Source organism: Spodoptera frugiperda, chromosome 30, assembly GCF_023101765.2.
Source record: "Spodoptera frugiperda isolate SF20-4 chromosome 30, AGI-APGP_CSIRO_Sfru_2.0, whole genome shotgun sequence".
NCBI lineage: Eukaryota > Metazoa > Arthropoda > Insecta > Lepidoptera > Noctuidae > Spodoptera > Spodoptera frugiperda.
The window spans coordinates 13119140-13137826 of record NC_064241.1 but is presented as its reverse complement, the minus strand read 5'-3'; the positions used below and the strand labels follow the sequence as shown (position 1 = coordinate 13137826).

The 18687-nt window shown below is 36.7% G+C and overlaps 2 protein-coding genes across 3 annotated transcripts in view; both read right to left on the bottom strand.

Annotated features, from left to right (window-relative positions):
- Window positions 1-829: 829 nt before the first annotated feature.
- LOC118269815 (scavenger receptor class B member 1-like) lies at window positions 830-12639 on the bottom strand. 2 transcript variants are annotated; one of them, XM_050706738.1, is made up of 11 exons: window positions 12407-12639; window positions 11723-11830; window positions 10418-10512; window positions 9968-10131; window positions 8282-8429; window positions 7669-7869; window positions 7325-7449; window positions 6573-6829; window positions 5444-5562; window positions 4228-4353; window positions 830-1210 (listed from the first exon to the last, which is right to left on the bottom strand). In XM_050706738.1, exons 2-11 carry the CDS (start codon window positions 11769-11771, stop codon window positions 980-982), a joined length of 1515 nt encoding a protein of 504 aa, XP_050562695.1. In that variant the 5' UTR covers window positions 11772-11830; window positions 12407-12639; the 3' UTR covers window positions 830-979. The 2 variants fall into 2 exon arrangements, with proteins under 2 accessions (XP_050562695.1, XP_050562696.1); XM_050706739.1 differs by lacking the exon at window positions 11723-11830 and having other exon boundaries at window positions 831-1210.
- Window positions 12640-16933: 4294 nt separating this feature from the next.
- Window positions 16934-18687, bottom strand: part of LOC118270036 (scavenger receptor class B member 1) — a 32226-nt gene continuing 30472 nt past the window's right edge. The window contains exon 11 of the mRNA XM_035585475.2: window positions 16934-17630. Coding sequence (XP_035441368.1) covers window positions 17391-17630 — 240 coding nt within the window. The 3' untranslated portion in view covers window positions 16934-17390. The remainder of the gene's footprint in view (window positions 17631-18687) is intronic.

The window sequence follows — 18687 nt, the reverse complement described above, 5'->3', positions numbered from 1 at the left end:
CAATAAACCTGTCCTTTAAATTTGAACCTTAAATCTTATGTCGTATGATCTATTTCATAAAGTCAATTCAAAAAAGGTGTAAGCTCGCGGTCCGCTTGCTGGCAACGCGCTTACAGCATTTTGGGACTATTTCCAAAGCATATAACGTCGTGTCGTGTCCATGCCGTTTATGTGTGCAATGTTCCTTAACATTAAATAAGAAAAAAAGTAATTTAAAAAACTAAAAAACCCGACTGCGTTTCTTTATAACAAGAAAATGAAAAAGCCTAAAACAAGAATACAAGAAAAATTTAAGCAGTCGGGACCCATTCTAGAAAACCATAATTCATAATATTTAGAATGGGTCCCGACTGCTTAAATTTTTCTTGTATTCTTGTTTTAGGCTTTTTCATTTTCTTGTTATAAAGAAACGCAGTCGGGTTTTTTAGTTTTTTAAATTACTTTTTTTATTTTATTTTCTTTTAGTTTTATTATTTATTATATTTTGATATATCTAGTGTCACTCTCACAGTAAATACGAATCAAACGACCCCTATCAAGCTGAAATCCATCGAGTGGTTCAGTCTAGAGAATGCGCAATATTCGAATTTGGCGCCAAAAATCCGCCATTTTGATTTTTTTACTATCTTGATATATCCAGTGTCATTCTCACAGTGAATACGAATTTAACGACACCTCTCAAGCCAAAATCCATCGAGTCGTGTAGGCTAGAGAGTGAGCAATATTCGAATTTGGCGCCAAAAAACCGCCATTTTGTTTTTTAAACATTTTGATATATCCAATGTCACTCTCACAGTAAATACGAATCTAACGACACCTCTCAACGCAAAATCCATCAAGCCGTTTAGGCTGTAGAGCGTGCCAAACAATTATACATACATACATACATACATACATACATACATACATACATACATACTCTCGAAAAACATAACCCTCCTTCTGGCGCAGTCGGGTAAAAACCTTTCAAACATGTTGTTTATTTTGGTATAAGTGGAAGTTCAGCTTTTAGTACATTTTTGTCAACTGTTTCGAATACTATAGTCCTAGTTTTAGACATCCAGTTCAGGTATTGCAGGCGTGCTGCGTAGGCGACCAGGAGTAAGCCTAGCAAGGCTGATACTGCTTGGAGGGTCATCACGATGTAAGGAGCCAGCTGGTAGATCATCACCAACTTGCTTAGCGTCCATTCTGTTAGTTTAGGCTGGTCCTGTGAACAAGACAAATAAAAAACTTATTTTTAAGTGAGACTGTGAGATTCAATGCCAAATCGAGTTTCAGTACGAAATTCTGACTCAACGAAGTCGAATTATGTAGTTACTAGATTTTTCGAAGACACACAATCCATATTGTGTGTCTTCGAACAGACCTTCTTGAAGACCCAGCGAACTTCCATAAGTTCGCTGGATGTATGACAATAGCCTTAACCTCTTTAACATTGAATTCGATTCGTGACATATTTGGTGAAAAGCCGATAGTGGACAGCAGGTACAATTTCAGACTCAATACTTTAACTGAATATTTTGAACTTACAGAGTAGTTCCTAAATGCTATTTACAGATTCTCGGCTTGACGGAGATACAAAGAAGTAAGTATATGAATAATAATAATAAAATCATTATAATAACGTAAAAATTCTCCGCTCTCTAGTAAAAAAAAAAACACAAAAAAGTAGTTAAACAAAGACGATACCACATGTAACAAAGTTACATAAAAAAAAAACTCGTTAAATTATAACTTAGACAACGATAATTCATATTATGTAATCAAAAGCTTAAGTGTCCAATTACTGAAAATATTCTTTTTAAATAGCTAAGTTATATACCTACTTAAGTTATTTTAATTATTAAAAACTGCAATAAGTTATACTATTATACGTATAAAGATGAAGAGTTTGTTTAATTGAATGTGCTAATCTGAGGAACTAGTTGCTACATTTTGAAAAAAATATGTTGTGTTGGATAGTCAATTTATCGGGGAACGTAATAGACTATAAAACATCATGCTGCGATCAATAGGCAGCGAGCACAACGGGCGAAATCGCGCGAAAGCTATTAGTTGTTAAAATAAAATGCTCTGTATGTGCAGGTGTTACTCGTATATACAATTGTATTTTTTTTTTGGGATAAACCCGCCACAACCTCCTAAACCGCTGCAATTCCTGTAACCAGGATCCACAGTAGATACAACCATGAAAACACTAAAGTCGGGCGCGTCTCAGGGACATGAATAACTGTCCTGGATCCCGCAACGAAATAAATCAGAAGATATTGTTAAAGGAGAAGAAAAATAAAACGATAGTTTCTACTTCCCTCGGTGAATTAATGCAGGAGACAGAATGACTGTAGCCTTAAGGCACAGTATAGCATTGTATTGTTTACATAACTGATATATAAGCATGTAATTGGTAGCTACCTAGAGATTTATGATATAAATCTAAACAATTAAAGTAATTCTTTAATCCCATGACTTGTAACGACCTCGTTAGACGTCAACCGTACTAGTGACTAGTGACGTGGTTCACTGTTAATTATGTTATTATATCTGTAACATCTCATGAGAATTTTAACCAACAAGTTTAAACTGATTTATTAAATTACTAGCTTCTACCAGCGGCTTCACCTGTATTCCCTTCATGTCAGCCCTTTTAACTGTTTGGACGTGATTGAGTTACATACACACAAATTTCAGACGGACAAAAAATTAGTTTTTGATAAATTTTTTTAATTTTTTTTGTATACTATAATGAGACATATTAACAGCGACCATATTGCCGCGTCTGTGCGCGCTGCTCATGATGAAGTCCCTCTGTGACTCGAAACCGTATTTTTTTGTTAATTTATAATTACCATTTCTACAGTTTTATTATAATTATGTATAATTTATGTTCCCAACCCAACGCTTGATTGTCAATTTTTTGGGAAACTCTTTTCTTAGAAGCGACAACACAATGAGACAGTTCACTCGTAATATTTCTGGTCTTGCAAGTGCACTTACGCTGTAGCGTCCGCGTACTATCAGGCGGGTCGTAAACTTCATTCCTTTTGAAGTAGGCAGTAGCCTAGTATGCCTAATTAGTGGGGATTGAGATGAATACTTGTAGGTAATTAATTAAGCCGCGTAAGGCTTAATGAGCAATACATTTTCCAAGGCAACAGTTGCAGTCAATGCACTACCGTATGCAGTTCATGCAATAAAGAGTGCAAGGTTCTGGGATCAATTTCCGGGTTATTTTGGAACCATAACAATAATTATGAGCCATAACATAGAACGAGCAAATAGCTTTACTAGAGGACTGACCATGTTTTTCAAAAGTGCTTACATGGTATATTTGAAATAAATAATTTTAAATTTGACTTTGACATTAGAAGGCCTTTGTTCAGCAGAGGGCGTCTCTCGGCTGATGACGATGATGATGCAATGGAATTGTTAGACGGAAAGACATTTTGTCAACTCAAAAATCCCCGAGATTTAAACTGATTCAGGATTCAGTACCGTTAACCTGACCAAATCTTGAATCTGTCTATACTTCTGTCATAAGCTCACTTACCAGTTTTCGAGCAAATAAATAAAAAACTGAAACTTGTCTCTATATAAAACTTTTATTTTTAATCATAATCGTTTAATATCAGTGAATGTCCATTTTATTGTGGTTTTTCCCTGTCATATTAAGAGCATGTAGGCATGCTTTATTTTTTTGAAACTTGTTCAGTTCTTTCACTTATACGTGAGTGTTATAGGTTGAGGTTTTAGCATTGAAAGGATTATAAAATCATGTTTTATGGCTATTAACAGACACAATGTCTGTCTTTGTAATGTTTAGATAGTAGTCGTGTCTGGTGACTTTTTTTTAAAACGGTAAAATCATCCAATGACTTCTCTCGCCTGAGCAAGGGAGTGTTAGACTCTTACTGACTAAAAACCACCCCGCTCCTACTCCTGCTTTTCGAGCCGGAGCCCCGATAAACCCGCTACTTAGTCCGCAGCTCCGGATTAGGCGTCAGCCCTACTGGGCTATGAGGCGCGCGCGGAACGCGAATCTCGCATGCTCGGGTCTGGCCCTGGTCGAGCAAGGGTTGCTCGTCAACCACAGACCCGCACTTACCTACGATACTATTTAAGTTTGTACAAAGGTTTTCTTTAGAGGAAATCTCATTGCGACGCGCCATACGCACGCGAGCCGGAGCCCCGGTAAACCCGCTAGGTTGAGGTTGTCTGGTGACTTACCACTATGACAGAGACGACAGGCACCACAGCGTTGGACAGCATCTTGGTCTGCCAGTTGAAGCTGAGGTCATCCAGCATCATCGTCAGCTGGATGGACATCTTCGTGTTGTACATTACGCCCACTTTCTGGAGACCAGATCAGATTTAAAATAAGTTGGTATATGGATTAATATGGTTAAGATTTTAGATTTAATTTTGGATTGGTTTTATTGTATTCTTTATTATTGACATGCCAAGGTTTCATTTTAAAAAAAGCATTGCCCCACACTAGGGTTTTCGCCTGTCTCGTGGGTTACGAACATACAAGTTCACATGCCCATGACACCCAGACCCGAAACAACAATAGTGGATCACATATAGAATTGTTCTGTGCGGATATCGCACCTGCTACACGTTGCGCAGAAGCTGGTTACCTATCCACCGCACCAATCGTACAGTGCAGTCAATCAAGTTAGTTTGTATAAGAGAAGGTGGTACAATAAACTTCCTCAATAAAAATCGGAGCTTGTAAATCTTTTAAGTATAGGTACGGGGTATAGATAAACCTGCTATTGGTATAGGTATTGATAGTACTGGTACTATAAAAGTATTTATATTCTTGAAATGTATTCCTCATAGCTTATTGTTGTTTTATCTTGTGCCTGCTGGTGTTTCTCAGGGCCTATTCATAACAATATAATTAATATCTTGATTTTTGTTTGTTTTTCGCAAAGGCTCAGGGTCCTTGCCTCTCTATTTTAAGTTTGTTCACTCAAGGTACCTATTAAGCTGTTAACTAGCTGTACTAGCCTTTGCTCTTGACTCTTGAGTTCATGAGATTTTACTATAATAATGTAAATTTCTAGCTTATACACAAGATATATATCTCACAAAGGTAAATCTTAGCTACTTTTTGTAAATTAAACGGCTGGCTTACTACTATGCTAAGTGTGGGAGAGACATACCGGCTCGACCGGTGTGATACCAGGGCCGCACAGAAAACCAACGTGAAACAATGCATGCGTTATATTTAGTCGTGTGAGTGAAGTAACCGGAGGCCCAATTACTCCCTTTCCCAATCTTCCCAATATCAGATTCCCCAACAATCCTTAAATTCCTAACCCCCAAAAGGCCGGCAACGCACTTGTAACGTCTCTGGTGTTTCGGGTTTCTGCTCGTTTACCGGTTTATATCATAACAAAACAACTTCTATTAAAGATATGAAGCTGTAACTCACTCTATCGATGATAATCTGAGTGTCATCTAGATCCCTGCTTGGTCGGATCCCCTCGATCCGCTCGTACAGCTTGGGATCACTGTCCAAGAAATGGGATTTTGATATCACGAATGGTAGACCTGTGGAAAGAGGAAAGAGTTTTAGTATATAATTTTATCATCATCATGTCAATCACAAGAAGTTTACTGCTAAACATAGGCCTCCCAGATAGGTCGTTTGAAACTGGAGCGGTCTACCTAGGGATTACCGGGGCTTCGGTTCTAAGATCAAGTAGGAACGAGGTAGTTTTTAGTCAGTAAGAGTCTGACACTATCGCTTTGCCCAAGGCGGGAGAAGCCCGTTCCTACTCCTACTTTTCGAGCCGGAGCCCCGGTAAACCTGCTAAGTAGTCCGCAGCTCCGGTTTTAAATTCTTTAAGAATTAAATTCCGATTTCAATGTCAATACCACAAGACAAGGTCGCCCGGGTTTACTTGTATATTGTTACTGTACATTAAAATTGTGGTACAAACCTGCATTCATATTATTCTGAGTAGAATCACCAGTAACAATATCGTAAGTTGGTGTATACGAGTACTATCGAACATGAATGTATAACCGGTCTATACCAGTTTTTCGAAATGTTTATAATGTCAATCAAGAAATCAGATCGATTTTGTAAACAAAATAAAAGATTGTATCAAAGGAATTGTTACTATTCTAGATGCACTCTTGATTATATTCAGTTTTTCATCTTAAACCTAACACTTCATTGAAATTGTCACTAATTACATTGATGATTATCACAATAGTAATCTTGGGGATTGTCTTTTTCTAACTAAGGGTGGCGGAAAAAGACAACACTATTTGCTAGCTTGCTGCTTTAGAATAAGTAATCTTATTGGCCTGAATGGCTTCGAGAAAAGGTTGGTACGGCCTTGCCGCTTTTTTTGCTCGACTTGGCGGGGGCACTCCCTTGCCCCCAGATCTAATTATTAGTGTATGTAGCAGGGATTTTAAAACTATGTACAGCACAATGGGATATCACCTTATCACCGTAAATTTCTGGCACTCAGAATACCTATCTGCTATCTATGACTCTCCATACTTCAGGTTATAACAAAAAGAAATATAATAAACACATAACATACCAAAATAACAATCAGAAATATCCAAAACTCCTGGAGGATAAGGTTTCTTGCTGATGGGGTTGACGCTGGCGCTGAACGTTTCATTGCTGATGGTATACACAGAGGCCTCGCCCCCATAATGCATGTCCCTGGTCCCCAAGTATCGAAGGTTGAAGGTCTTGCAGATGCCCAGCCGGTACCAGTTGATGGGCACGTCTGGGGTTAGGAAGGGTGGGTATATCGCACCCTCGTATGTGTCCTTTTCAAATATTTGCTCACTGCAAGAATGGATGGTGTGTTAGATGTTGATTAAGAGTGTGGTGGTGGAAAATGGTTTGTGGAACAGTCTTCTTAGCAGGAGACAAAAATTCTAGCATAGAGACAGTGTATAATATTATTATCATTAGAACTTGAGATGGGATATTTACCATATTTATTTAGTATATAATATTGTGCTTTAGACTTTTGCAATAACCGGTGAAATTGGATTTTAATGAATTCTACATATATATCAAACAATCTAAGCATCTTTAGACACCACTGACTAACAGCGAAAGAAAACATCATGAGGAAACCTGGGCTTATATTTTTTTATTTAAAAGTTTGAAATCGCCAACCCGCATTGAGCAAGTGTGGTGATTAATGCTCAAACCTTCTCAAGAAGTAGTTTGGTCAGCAGTGGCCACTTATAGGCTGTTGATGTGAATCGAAATAAGAAACATTACCTCACCGGAATAAGATTGGAATTTTAATGAAACTGTTCTGTTATATACCTTACTTCAACATCTTTGATGGTCCCCATCTCAATGTTTCGGAACTTCTTGACAGATTTGATCTTGAATCTATCCTCATTGGTGGCTCCCACTACTATTCTGTAATCTGACTCATTGTCGTACAGCTGAAAGCATTTTTTTTATTATTAATTTGTACATGTTTTAAGTAGTGAAGTACAGAGTAACTAGATTTTTTTCGACGAGTTTTCTATTTTTCTTTTACCAGTAATTTTTTGGTAGATTAGGATAATCAAAACTTAGAAATTTTTATTCATTCTAAAATGTTTCACAGTCCTATTACTCTTACTCGCTTTTCTTTCAATACTAAGTATAAAATTCCTTACCCTTTTCATCAGTCCAAAATCATCAAAATACACGATTCCAGGTGCGAAACTATTGCAAATCTGCATCACCCGACTTTCGAAGCCGTGCAGGTACTTCTCACCATCCAGCTGCATGAAGGCTTTCTCTCCCAACTGCCCCACCACCATGTTGAAGGCGGTGCGGATCAAACTCGGATAGTTGGACAGAATTGATGCTCCACTCTGGAAGATTTAAACAATCTAGATTTTGACTGCCTTGTTGGTCGAATGGTCGCAAGTGCGACTGCCGGACAAACGGTCTCGGGCAAAGTATTACTGGGCTTTTTTCGGTTTTTCGAAAATTCCTCAGTAGTAGCACGCAGTCTGGAATTGTAATCAATGGGGACTGGGGACTTATAACACAAATGTAATGTAATATGCACTTCTGCCTACCCCTTCGGGGATAAAAGGTATGACGTTGTTCTCTCTAGATTTTGATGACTAAAATTAATTGGAAAGATGGATGTTAGGTAGATTGCGTATAAAGACCATTGAAGATGATTTATACTACTGCACTGCATTCTAGAGTCTATGTATCTAGTAAAATGGGATAATGTTTAGAACAAAATCACGGCTTTGTTTAAAATAAACTTACAAGAAATGGTAGATTAGGCACCGTGAGCATGATATCCTTGGGGTTGGCTACGGAAGCCTCGGGTACAAACTCCGTCCTCACTCTCGGAGTCATCCCCAACTCCTTGCCATCCTCACTCAGCACCACATCCACGTACCAACGATATTCCCTACAAATATATAAAGAAATTGAACTAACTGCCGTATTCAGAGTCATTATTTTAAACACTACTTAAAGGACGATAAATCAGTTTATTCCATAGTTATGCGATTTTTTGAAACAGCATCATTAATAAAATTAGTATTGGAATATTTTTTACGGTAAGTTTTACGGTAGATTTTCCATTATTTCACTATTCCACTATGAACTGCGAAAGTCCTCTTCTTTACCTTCTAAGGAACTTCATCATCATCATTATCATCAGCCACTGTTGAACCTAATCCTCCGCGGTGAACCAAGGAACGAGTCGATGGAACTTACTACACTATAACTAACAAACCCGGCGAACTCTGTTTCGCTACCAATTATTGATGATGCTATAGGTAAACCTCACGGAGCCGATTTTTTCAACGAATGCAAAACCGTGGAAATCCGTTCGTGCGTTCTGGAGTTATAGCGTTAGGAAGGAAAACCCGACTTATTTTTATATTGTACATTTTCTATGACCAATACAAGCTTTGACACTAGAAACTTTTTTTTTTTTTATCTTTATTTATTTAGGGACTTTTGGTTATTACAGTAACCATGTCAGTCCCATTGTAGCTCGTACATAATGTTATGAACATGAAAAACAAATTAAACTACAGTATACCAATTATTTAACCTAAACTACTTTACACTTTACATTCTAGTATGCTTACAGTCTACAGAAACCTTCCGAGTAGCAGACACCTTATTGACTGAGACAACGGCTTATAAACTTATAAATCTTACGAGCACCTTCACTATGTGGATTGGATAATATGCAAAGTAATGATCCCAAATCTGACCTATTGATTTTCAGTTCAGTCAACAAGATGTTTCTTTCTCTTCGATAGCGGGCACATTCCATCAACAAGTGATGCACATCTTCTATAGTCCCACAGTGTTCACAGTTTGGACTGCTCACTTTTTTCATTAAAAAGCCAAACTTATTGAGTGGCATGTGCCCTGTCCTTAACCTATGAGCTAATACAATATTTTTACGGTTTATTTTAACATCAGCAAACCAGGGAATATGAGGAGGTTCACACTGTATAGTCCTGTACCAAATACCTTTTTCCTGCGATTTTCGATCAAAATATTCTTTCCACATAATATTACAAATAGGTTTATATTTACTTAATAATTCCGAATAATGACTTTTAATACTATATGTCGTTCCTGTTAAAGCTGCTTGTTTTGCGAATAAGTCTACTTTCTCATTTCCTAGTATGCCGATGTGTGATGGAATCCACTGCAATATCAGATCTATACTATCGTGACGAAACTCATCGATTTGAGTTAAAATAGTAAAAGCTTTCGGTACACCTCTGAAGCCAGAGGCGCATCGAGCTATGTGTTGTAAGGCACTTTTGCTGTCGGTGAGAATCACTACTTTATTGTACCTTTTATCTTTCACGTATTTTAGAGCTTCTGATATTGCAGTCAATTCCAACGTCATTACAGACACTAGATACTTTGTCAGAACTTCAGAGACAATTTCACCTTAACTAAAATATGACTTACTGATACACGAAAGGTCCAACCTCTTCGACCTTCAGTTTATCGTCTTCTCCTGCGAGGAACCTGTCGGCGTTGGTGAAGTTGAACAGGTACAGGGAGAGCCGTGCTGCTGGCATCTCATGCTGCACCAGATCGTATACTATGCTGCCGTTGGCTACTCGAAGTAACTGAAATGGAATGGAATATTATACCTATTGGAATTCGTTTTAGGATTTACGGAGAACGGAGAGATATCAACATTTTAGGATAATATATCACGATAAGTTTGACTTTGGGATGTAAAATTCATGACGTCCCTTAATGCGTGTCACTTTTGCGGGAGGAAATGATATGACAGAAAAAAGAGTTTGTTATGGCATGATGATACTGTACCTGATAATATGGGAACGTTTCTGGAATGGAAGGTCCTAATTTTACCAACACAAATAACTTTGAAATATGGGCAATACTCACATAATTAACTACTGAAGGTATGGGGTCTTCTATTGTTAGAACTATAGGGAACAACAGGAATATGACGCCAGTGGTTATTGTAACGAGGATCCGATCTGAAACAAAATGGTATGTATTTTATTAGACAACTAATTAGTAATTATAATTTTTTGTTCCGCGTTCTTGGATGTGATTATATTTCTTTTTTGTATAAACAACAAAATAAAATGCACGCATTAAGATGTTATATAATATGATGAATGTTAATTACTTAAAACAACAATTTAAATTTAAAAATGTTGAGTCTTTTAATAGAATACATAGGTGCTTGAATTAAATGTTGAGATCAAAAAATAGATAAATATAATGATGTTGAATTTTGAGTAACTGGATCTAACTACCTAAGATCTACCTATTTGTTTTATTTTTCGTGATAATTATACAATGTGATAGGGGTGAGACTTCTAACCCGTTAAGGCTGAGTACTACATCTAATTTTATCGACAAAAGTCGGGGGTCGAAGGGGTCGAATCCCCTCCCCCTAAAAGTTATGGCTATTTTAATATTTTCTTTTACTTTTTTTTGATATCAAAGGTTGTATGCGTCGTAGAAACAAATAAAAATCGACAAACGGTAACTAATAACCTTGGCTAACTAATTCATTACTTTTTTCATATGTTTGATAATGTTTTGGTGAGAAAAAAAAATCATTTGTAAATTATTTTTACCAAAAAATCACTATTTTGAATTAGGGGTTCAACCACCCACATTATTTTTTTGTCGATAAAATTAGATGTAGTACTCAGCCTTAACGGGTTAGAAGTCCCACGCCTATCACATTGTATAATACATAGGTATACAATACAATACATACTTTATTTTACCTCAGTTCAGAGATATTTTTATATTTACTCAAAGATTAAAGACATATAAGGTGTTCTAAATATATCTGCTACAGCTTTAAAGGGAGATAATGTTGTGTTTAAAGATTACAATAGTAAATATAACTGATTGATTATGAGCAAATTCTTTTCATAGAAAAAATCTACGTATGCGTTTGTTATGAAAGAGCTATCTTATTCTCTGTCTCTGTCGCTTCCTGAATAAAAGCAATTGTTATCAAGCGTTTTCATTGAAGAAGCGACGCATTTGTGAAAAGCCGTGGCACATATATTTAGAACACCTTATTTATTTTATTCGTTTATTTTACACTTTTGGAATGCTTGCAGCTAACAACTTAAGATAATTAAAAAAATTACTTGATGGTGGCCAATTACAAGCTTTCACAAATTCTATGTATCATACTTATATTATTAGTATACCTACTTGTACTAGCGATCCTCTTGTTGAGGGCGTCTGTTCTTTTCAGCACCATGGTTTATGTATTAAGGAATGTAGAGGAAATATAAATTATCTCACTGCTGACCCATTTTTCTGTAAAGAAAAGTTAACTTCTTATAACTCATGCAAGTAGGTTATTTCGCAGCTCCGGATCAGGCCTTAAAGAACCATCAGACCATCATCTGTGATGGTCTGATGGTTCTTTAAGGTGGAGGCGCGGGTCTGGTTCTGGTCGAGCAAGGGTTGCTCGTCGTCCGCAGACCCGCACTTACCTATATCTATATACCTATCAAAGTTTGTTCTAAGATTTTCTTCAGAGGAAATCTCATTTCAGTAGTGGCATTACTACTCGCTGGTGATGATGATGAGTAGGTATAAAATAACAGTTTGTAAGTGGCTACTGTTGAGCAAAGCCTTTTCACTATCTCTGGAGAAGTATTGATCATTAATTGCTTGCTCAATGCGTATTGCCTCACGCAAAATAGAAAAAAATTGCTGACTAGCTAATTACCACATTACTGTAAACTGGTTTTGTTGCATTTTCAAAAAACTAATTCATACAAAATAGCAAATCTATCAAGTCAAAAAAGAAATTAGTTTAACTATTTTTCATAAAAAATCTCTAGTAACTATTTGTTAATTTAATAAACGGTTATAATAAATACCTACCTCAGTTAACTCCTGATTAACAATCCATTAAAAAATCCAGTCGATACTATTAACAAGAACTATTTTTTTAGAGAACGTCTTTCACAGTCTCAAGCAACAAACAAAAGCACACTGGCTGACAACACTTTAGGAAAACAAATAATAAAAAAAATAATTAAATATCGCCACAAGGTTTCACAAAAGCCGGTAGTTTGACTGAACTTCGAGCGTACACTAAGGAAATATATCAACAACCCCGTTTATATACAGACTTATATATGTTGTGACAAGCTCTGTATGCTCCATTACTGTAAAGAAGTCATTAAATTACTTAATGACACATTGGTTGCTGTTGTTGAATGTAAAATATTAATTACCAGAGACCTGTCCCAGCTTTGCTTTTGAGGAGGGAAAACAAGTCTGTCAGACTCTTATTGACAAAAACCACCACGTTCCTACTCCTGTTTGTCGAGCCGGAGCCCGGTAAGCCTACTAGGTAGCCCGCAGGCCAATGGTTCCAGCTTTGCTTGAGGTTTATTCCCCTGGACTTCCTGCTTCAATTTTCTTGCGAAAAAAATTTGGTATAGCCAAATTTTTAAAAATACGTTTCGCCGGGTTAGCTGGTATCTACAAAAGTGTGAGGCTGAGGTAGCAACATCATAATGGCTTCATCAGATAAAGATCAATATAATGCTAAGACTAAAATTATTTGACGGTAACATTGACCCTGTCCTGAACCCTTTAGTATGAGTTTGCTTTAAACGAGAGCGCGTTCGGCGCTCTGATTATTCGGGCCGGCCAATAAAAGCGCCGAATGTGCTCTCGCTTTGATTACTTTAAACGTAAAGTAAACTCGTACTAAGGGTACGACACATTGCGGTAACTAGATTGTGTCCGCGTTAAGTTTTTATTTTTATTTAACACAAATATTAAATGCTTTGTTAAATGGCAGGCAGGTAGAAACCATTATGGATCATCCCGATAGTTGTAGCATGTGCATTGGCTATCATAAGCCTCTTACGAAGAACTTGTCGAACTACTCCTTTCAATAGAGTCTGCAATGCGTTTGTTGCTTTTTTTGTGGAACACGCCGTAAACGACCAGACGGATCACCCGATAGTAAGCAATTGCCGGCGTCTATGGACATCGGAAACACCAGAGGCGTTACAAATCTCTGGGGAATTGGGAAAATTGGGGAGAGGGTAATTGGACTTCCGGTAACCGCCTTCGCACAACGCAAGCGTTGTTTCACGTCGGTATCACTCCGATCGAGCTGGCCCATTCGTACCGAAGCATTGCTCTCTCACACTAGTCACACTTTGCTCAAAGCTTTATGTTATTATTTTTTTAATAGAGAAACAACCTAAATTGACTATTGATAGTAAGACTAGTGACAAGCGCCATCTGTGTTTGTTTTCTTTGAGGCTTGTATATCACCACGGTTGAGCAAACTAATTCACACTGAAGAATGGCGTTCATAATCCCACAAGAAGGAAAAAGGGTGAAAATCAAGTAATTGGAATACATTCACAATTTCATCATAACTCAATAAGAGAAATATGATTCATTTTAACATAAGTAAGTAAGTACAACTAACCAGTGAAACTGATTTTGATGAAAGGGAAAAAAAGTAGATGACTTAAGAAATGGTTACCTGATGATATATTTTACTGCAAACTCATGCAAGCAAAGACCTTAAATAATAATTTAATAATGGGCATAAGTGTTTAATCAATCCGATTTTTAAAGATATTTAATTTATCTTTTTATGCTGCTTTGTTACAGTAATCAAAAGGGATTTGTTTTTTTTTCAAGTGATGAAAATAAAACGGAGAGTGTTTTCAAGTCGATGCGCATTATTGTATTTTTTTTTGTACTGCAGGCATAGCTTTAACTGCAAGTTTGACTCCATGGCTGGACAACTGGCTGCCGTGCAACCTGTAGCGGGTTCCATTTCCCGCACGAAGCAACTCTTTGAGTGATCCACAAATTGTTTTTCCGGGATTAATTGTCATGTGCATGTGAACTTGTATGTTTGCATTCACGACACAGGAGAATATCCTAGTGTGGGGCAACATTTAAAAACCCTTTTTTTATTGTGAGTACTTAATTTTTATTATAAAGAGTTGAACTACACGTTTCTTTTTTTTTATTTCGATGCATATTCATATACCTATTATGTAATGTATAAGACGAAGTAATTACCTCGTAGATTATCCAGTACTAATGAGACAAAACTATAAATCCTTATCTGTTTCCAAAATTACTTCCAAATTAATTTAATAGGTAGTTTTTGTGTTTGAATTTAGTGACAAAAATAGGTACAAGAATATAATTAAGATTGCTAGCACCTGATGAATCATCTAGATTCTAGATTTAACTAGATTTAAATTTTTAGAAGAATAAAAATTTTAGCATAAAATTGTAATAATGTGATAAAACATAATTATCCCAAAATCGTCAGTTTTGAAGATATCAGTATAACGTCATTGCAGAACAGTTCAATTGTTTGTTTTGTTTCTAGTGCTTTACAAGAGAACTCATTAGCATATTCCCATTGATAATTAATATACGATTAAAAAAACAAAATTCAAAATTTAAAAAATGTTTAGTATCTTACAGTGGCGTACCGTGCCTTGGCGGGGCCCCGTATTTATAAAAATGTGTTTTGGGCCCAGTTTTTTTCTGAGGGAGGAAAATCATTCAATTCATTGTACCGCTTTACCTCTCAAGCCTCAAAATGGTAACTTACTGTGGCAACAGTGAGCCCATAATTGGGGGCCCCATATAAAAATATCCTAAAGTTGCTGCCAACTTTTAAATGAATATTTTACGTGAAAAAGAAGGAATTGTAACTTGGAGTATTATAATTTTAGAAAAGAAATTAAATATTGGGAAGGTTAAATTTTTTGCGTATGCAGGTTCAGGGCCCCCGTGGCTCGGGGGCCCTATATAATTGATACGGCAGATACAGCCCTAAATACATCCCTGGTATCGCAAGAATGACGATTAGTTTTATATGTACGTCAATGGTTGCATCATTATATTCATGTTTATTGTTGAATACAAATCGTTATCCTTTGACAAACAGTGTCACGCAGTTACCTCCTAATTAACTTGTCATCGAACTCAAAACGCAAAGATGTTTTTTTACCTGCCCTTACATTACGCGGTTTTGAGTACCCATACGAAAAAAAAACAAACGGGCATCGAGGCATCGAATCCAGCGGATGAGTCGACGTTCGCGTTGGTGCTATAAGTGCGCTAAGCTATCACTTTACACTTGCATTGATAGAATTTTAACTTTCGTGAGACATACTAAATTAACGTTACTCATGTGGATCATGTGTCAATATGAACCTCTAGCATGGCTTAAAACTATTAGAGTTCCTCGTCAAACAGTTACGCGAGTAAGTACGTAACATAATAATTAATTTAGAATTTTTGAAACCGAAAATCCGAGTAATAATTAATCCTGAAATAATGTAATTTCTCACATCTACACAGTACGTACATACACTTACAAATCATTAATTATCTACGTTTCTGAAAATGCAGATTTATTTATATTTTTTTATTTCTTGACGTCCGCACCAGAGTGTGATTTGTTCGCAGCGAGATGGAAGGATGTATGTCGTGAATGTTTAAGATTTTATGAGAAGATGGATGACTGATGAATTAGTTTTAATAAATTTAACTTGCTTGGAGAGGATCATTAAGTGCAATTTTGATTTAGCTGATCAAACTTGACCGCACTGACCTTCAATCTTTCTTTGCACTACTTACTTTTTTTTTTTTTTTTTAAAAAAACGTTGCCCCACATTAGGATTTTCTCCTGTGTCGTGGGTGCGTTTACAAACATACAATTTCACATGCACATGACACCCAGACCCGAAACAACAATTTGTGGATCACACAAAGAGTTGTTCCGTGCGGGAATCGAACCCGCTACCCGTTGCACGGCAGCCAGTTGCCCAGCCACCGCGCCAACCGTGCAGTCTAGTCCAGATATTATTTTAGTTACTTTTTTATCTTCACTCATTTTATCTCTGAAGGGTTAGGCAGGTGTCGAGCGGAATGAGGCTTTAGTTTTGAATGATAGCATGTAGTGTTTGAAATAAAACAAATGCGTAAAAATATTTCAATAATTTAATATTTACACTTATAACTAGTAGTAACTTATGATCTAAGTTAATTAATTAATTAGTTAGCAATTTTATCACTATTGATCACTGTTCTTATGACACTCTTTCACTGTCCACACACCCAATTTAAAAGATTCAACCAGTCCATTTATACCCACTTAAATAAAGATATTTACAAAATGACCTATCACCGATGGTTCATTCCCATCTTCCCTCACATGTTTCTCCCATATATATATGGAGAATACTCAGAATTTTTTTTTGACCCCTATGTGGGATATCCTCATGGAGCCCTCTCGCCTAGGGAGGAGGACGAAAGGGACTGTCAGAGTCTTACTGACTAAAAATCACCCAGGTGTCCCGTCTTGCACGTGGGTACGAGAGAGCGGGAAACACAATACTTAGAATGTGGGTTAAATGAAACAAACACGACATTTGGATGAAGCATTGGCATACAAAAATATTAAAAATATTTCCGATTACAAATTCTGTTCGGAGGAAGATGCAAAGAAAATTCCCTTTTCCCCATTTGACAAAACATGTAGGGGAAGATGAGAATGAACCTCACCGACGCCACTTTTCCATAAAACCTTTACTTATTTTTTTTCCTATACATAGCTATTTACAGTCTTACATTAAAGGCATGATTTTACTACACGTTAGCTCATGTAGTTGTACAATAATGGCGGCTGGCTAAGCGTCTATTTATTTCCATTTACGAAATAAACCCATGCTCATAACTTGACAATATACACCTACAATGTATATTCAAGAGCGTGATTTATTTCGTTACAAATGTTCTACAATAATTTGTCATATTGGTTCTAGCAACTTCTAACAGATGGCGCTGTCCTAAAGTGTTATCTATTCATAAGCGGCTCAGTGCTTAAAGTTTCTTTTACGTTAATTTTTTCACAAGTGAATCCCATGCATTTTCTTCTAGAAGATATCCAATTCCCGTAGAGAAGTCTTGCAGAATGTGCTAGAAGGAGGAGTCCAGATAGTACCAAGACTACCTGGACACTTAGCAGTATGTATGGCCCGTAGACGTGCATCAATCGAAGCGTTGTGATTTGATCGTCTGCTAATTTGGGTTGAACCTGGAAAATATATAAGTACATTTTATTTAAAGCACTAAAGATAACAGTGTTCCTTACATAATCTACAGTATAATATGTAGTGTAAAACCTACATGAATAGTGGTAGCAAATCACACACAGTATATTTTGAGAATGCCATCTTGTTAAGTTTTCTGATTTTGTTTGAGCTCGATATCATGAGAAAAGTTAATTTTAAGTTCTCAACAGAGAACTATTAGAGTCTACTTTAGAGTGACGTTGACCACTCGTAACTTGAAACCACTGTACGCCTATTGCTTTGCCCTTAGTTGAAATATTGAAATGAAATATTTATTTATTATTACAAAATGCTACATATACAAAGATTGAGTTTGGAGCTTCCTTTTAGGCAAACAATGCCTGTAGTAGGCGACTCCGCTCTTCCACATCTTATATATAAATATACTAACATGTAAAATGACATTTAGATACATATTTAATTTATCTACATACTAACATCTTGGGTAAGTATCAAGTAGTGAGACGCATGGTGTTTAGTTTGGTTAGATTTGTGTTTTGTGGCGTGTGTGTAAGATATAGTGTGGGTAGTTGCGATGTAATGTGGTGCGGTGTGTGGTGTGGTATGGTGTGGTGTGTGGTGTGGTAAGGTGTGGTGTGGTGTGGTGTGGTGTGGTGTGGTGTGGTGTGGTGTGGTGTGGTGTGGTGTGGTGTAGGGTGGTGCGGTGTGTGGTGTGTATTATATTATTACTCATGATATACCAGAAGAGCTTCCGTATCATCATAAGTAAGTGACTTGATGTAGTTTGTTAAAGTTTTTTTACAGTTGTAGTAGTTTTTATTGTGTACGTTTATGTTTTTATTAATCCTATTGTATAGTCTAGCTGAGAGGTAACAAAATTGTCTGCTCGCAAATTTGGTTTTACATTGGGTAACTGCTGCTATTTTATCATTTCTCCTTTTCTGTGTTGTGCTCACCTTATATGGGAGCGTTTTATGTGTTTTTAGGACCAATTGGGTTATATACAGTTTTCTCACTGAGAGTAAACCACTGAATTCATATAGGTTTTTAGTAGAGTAT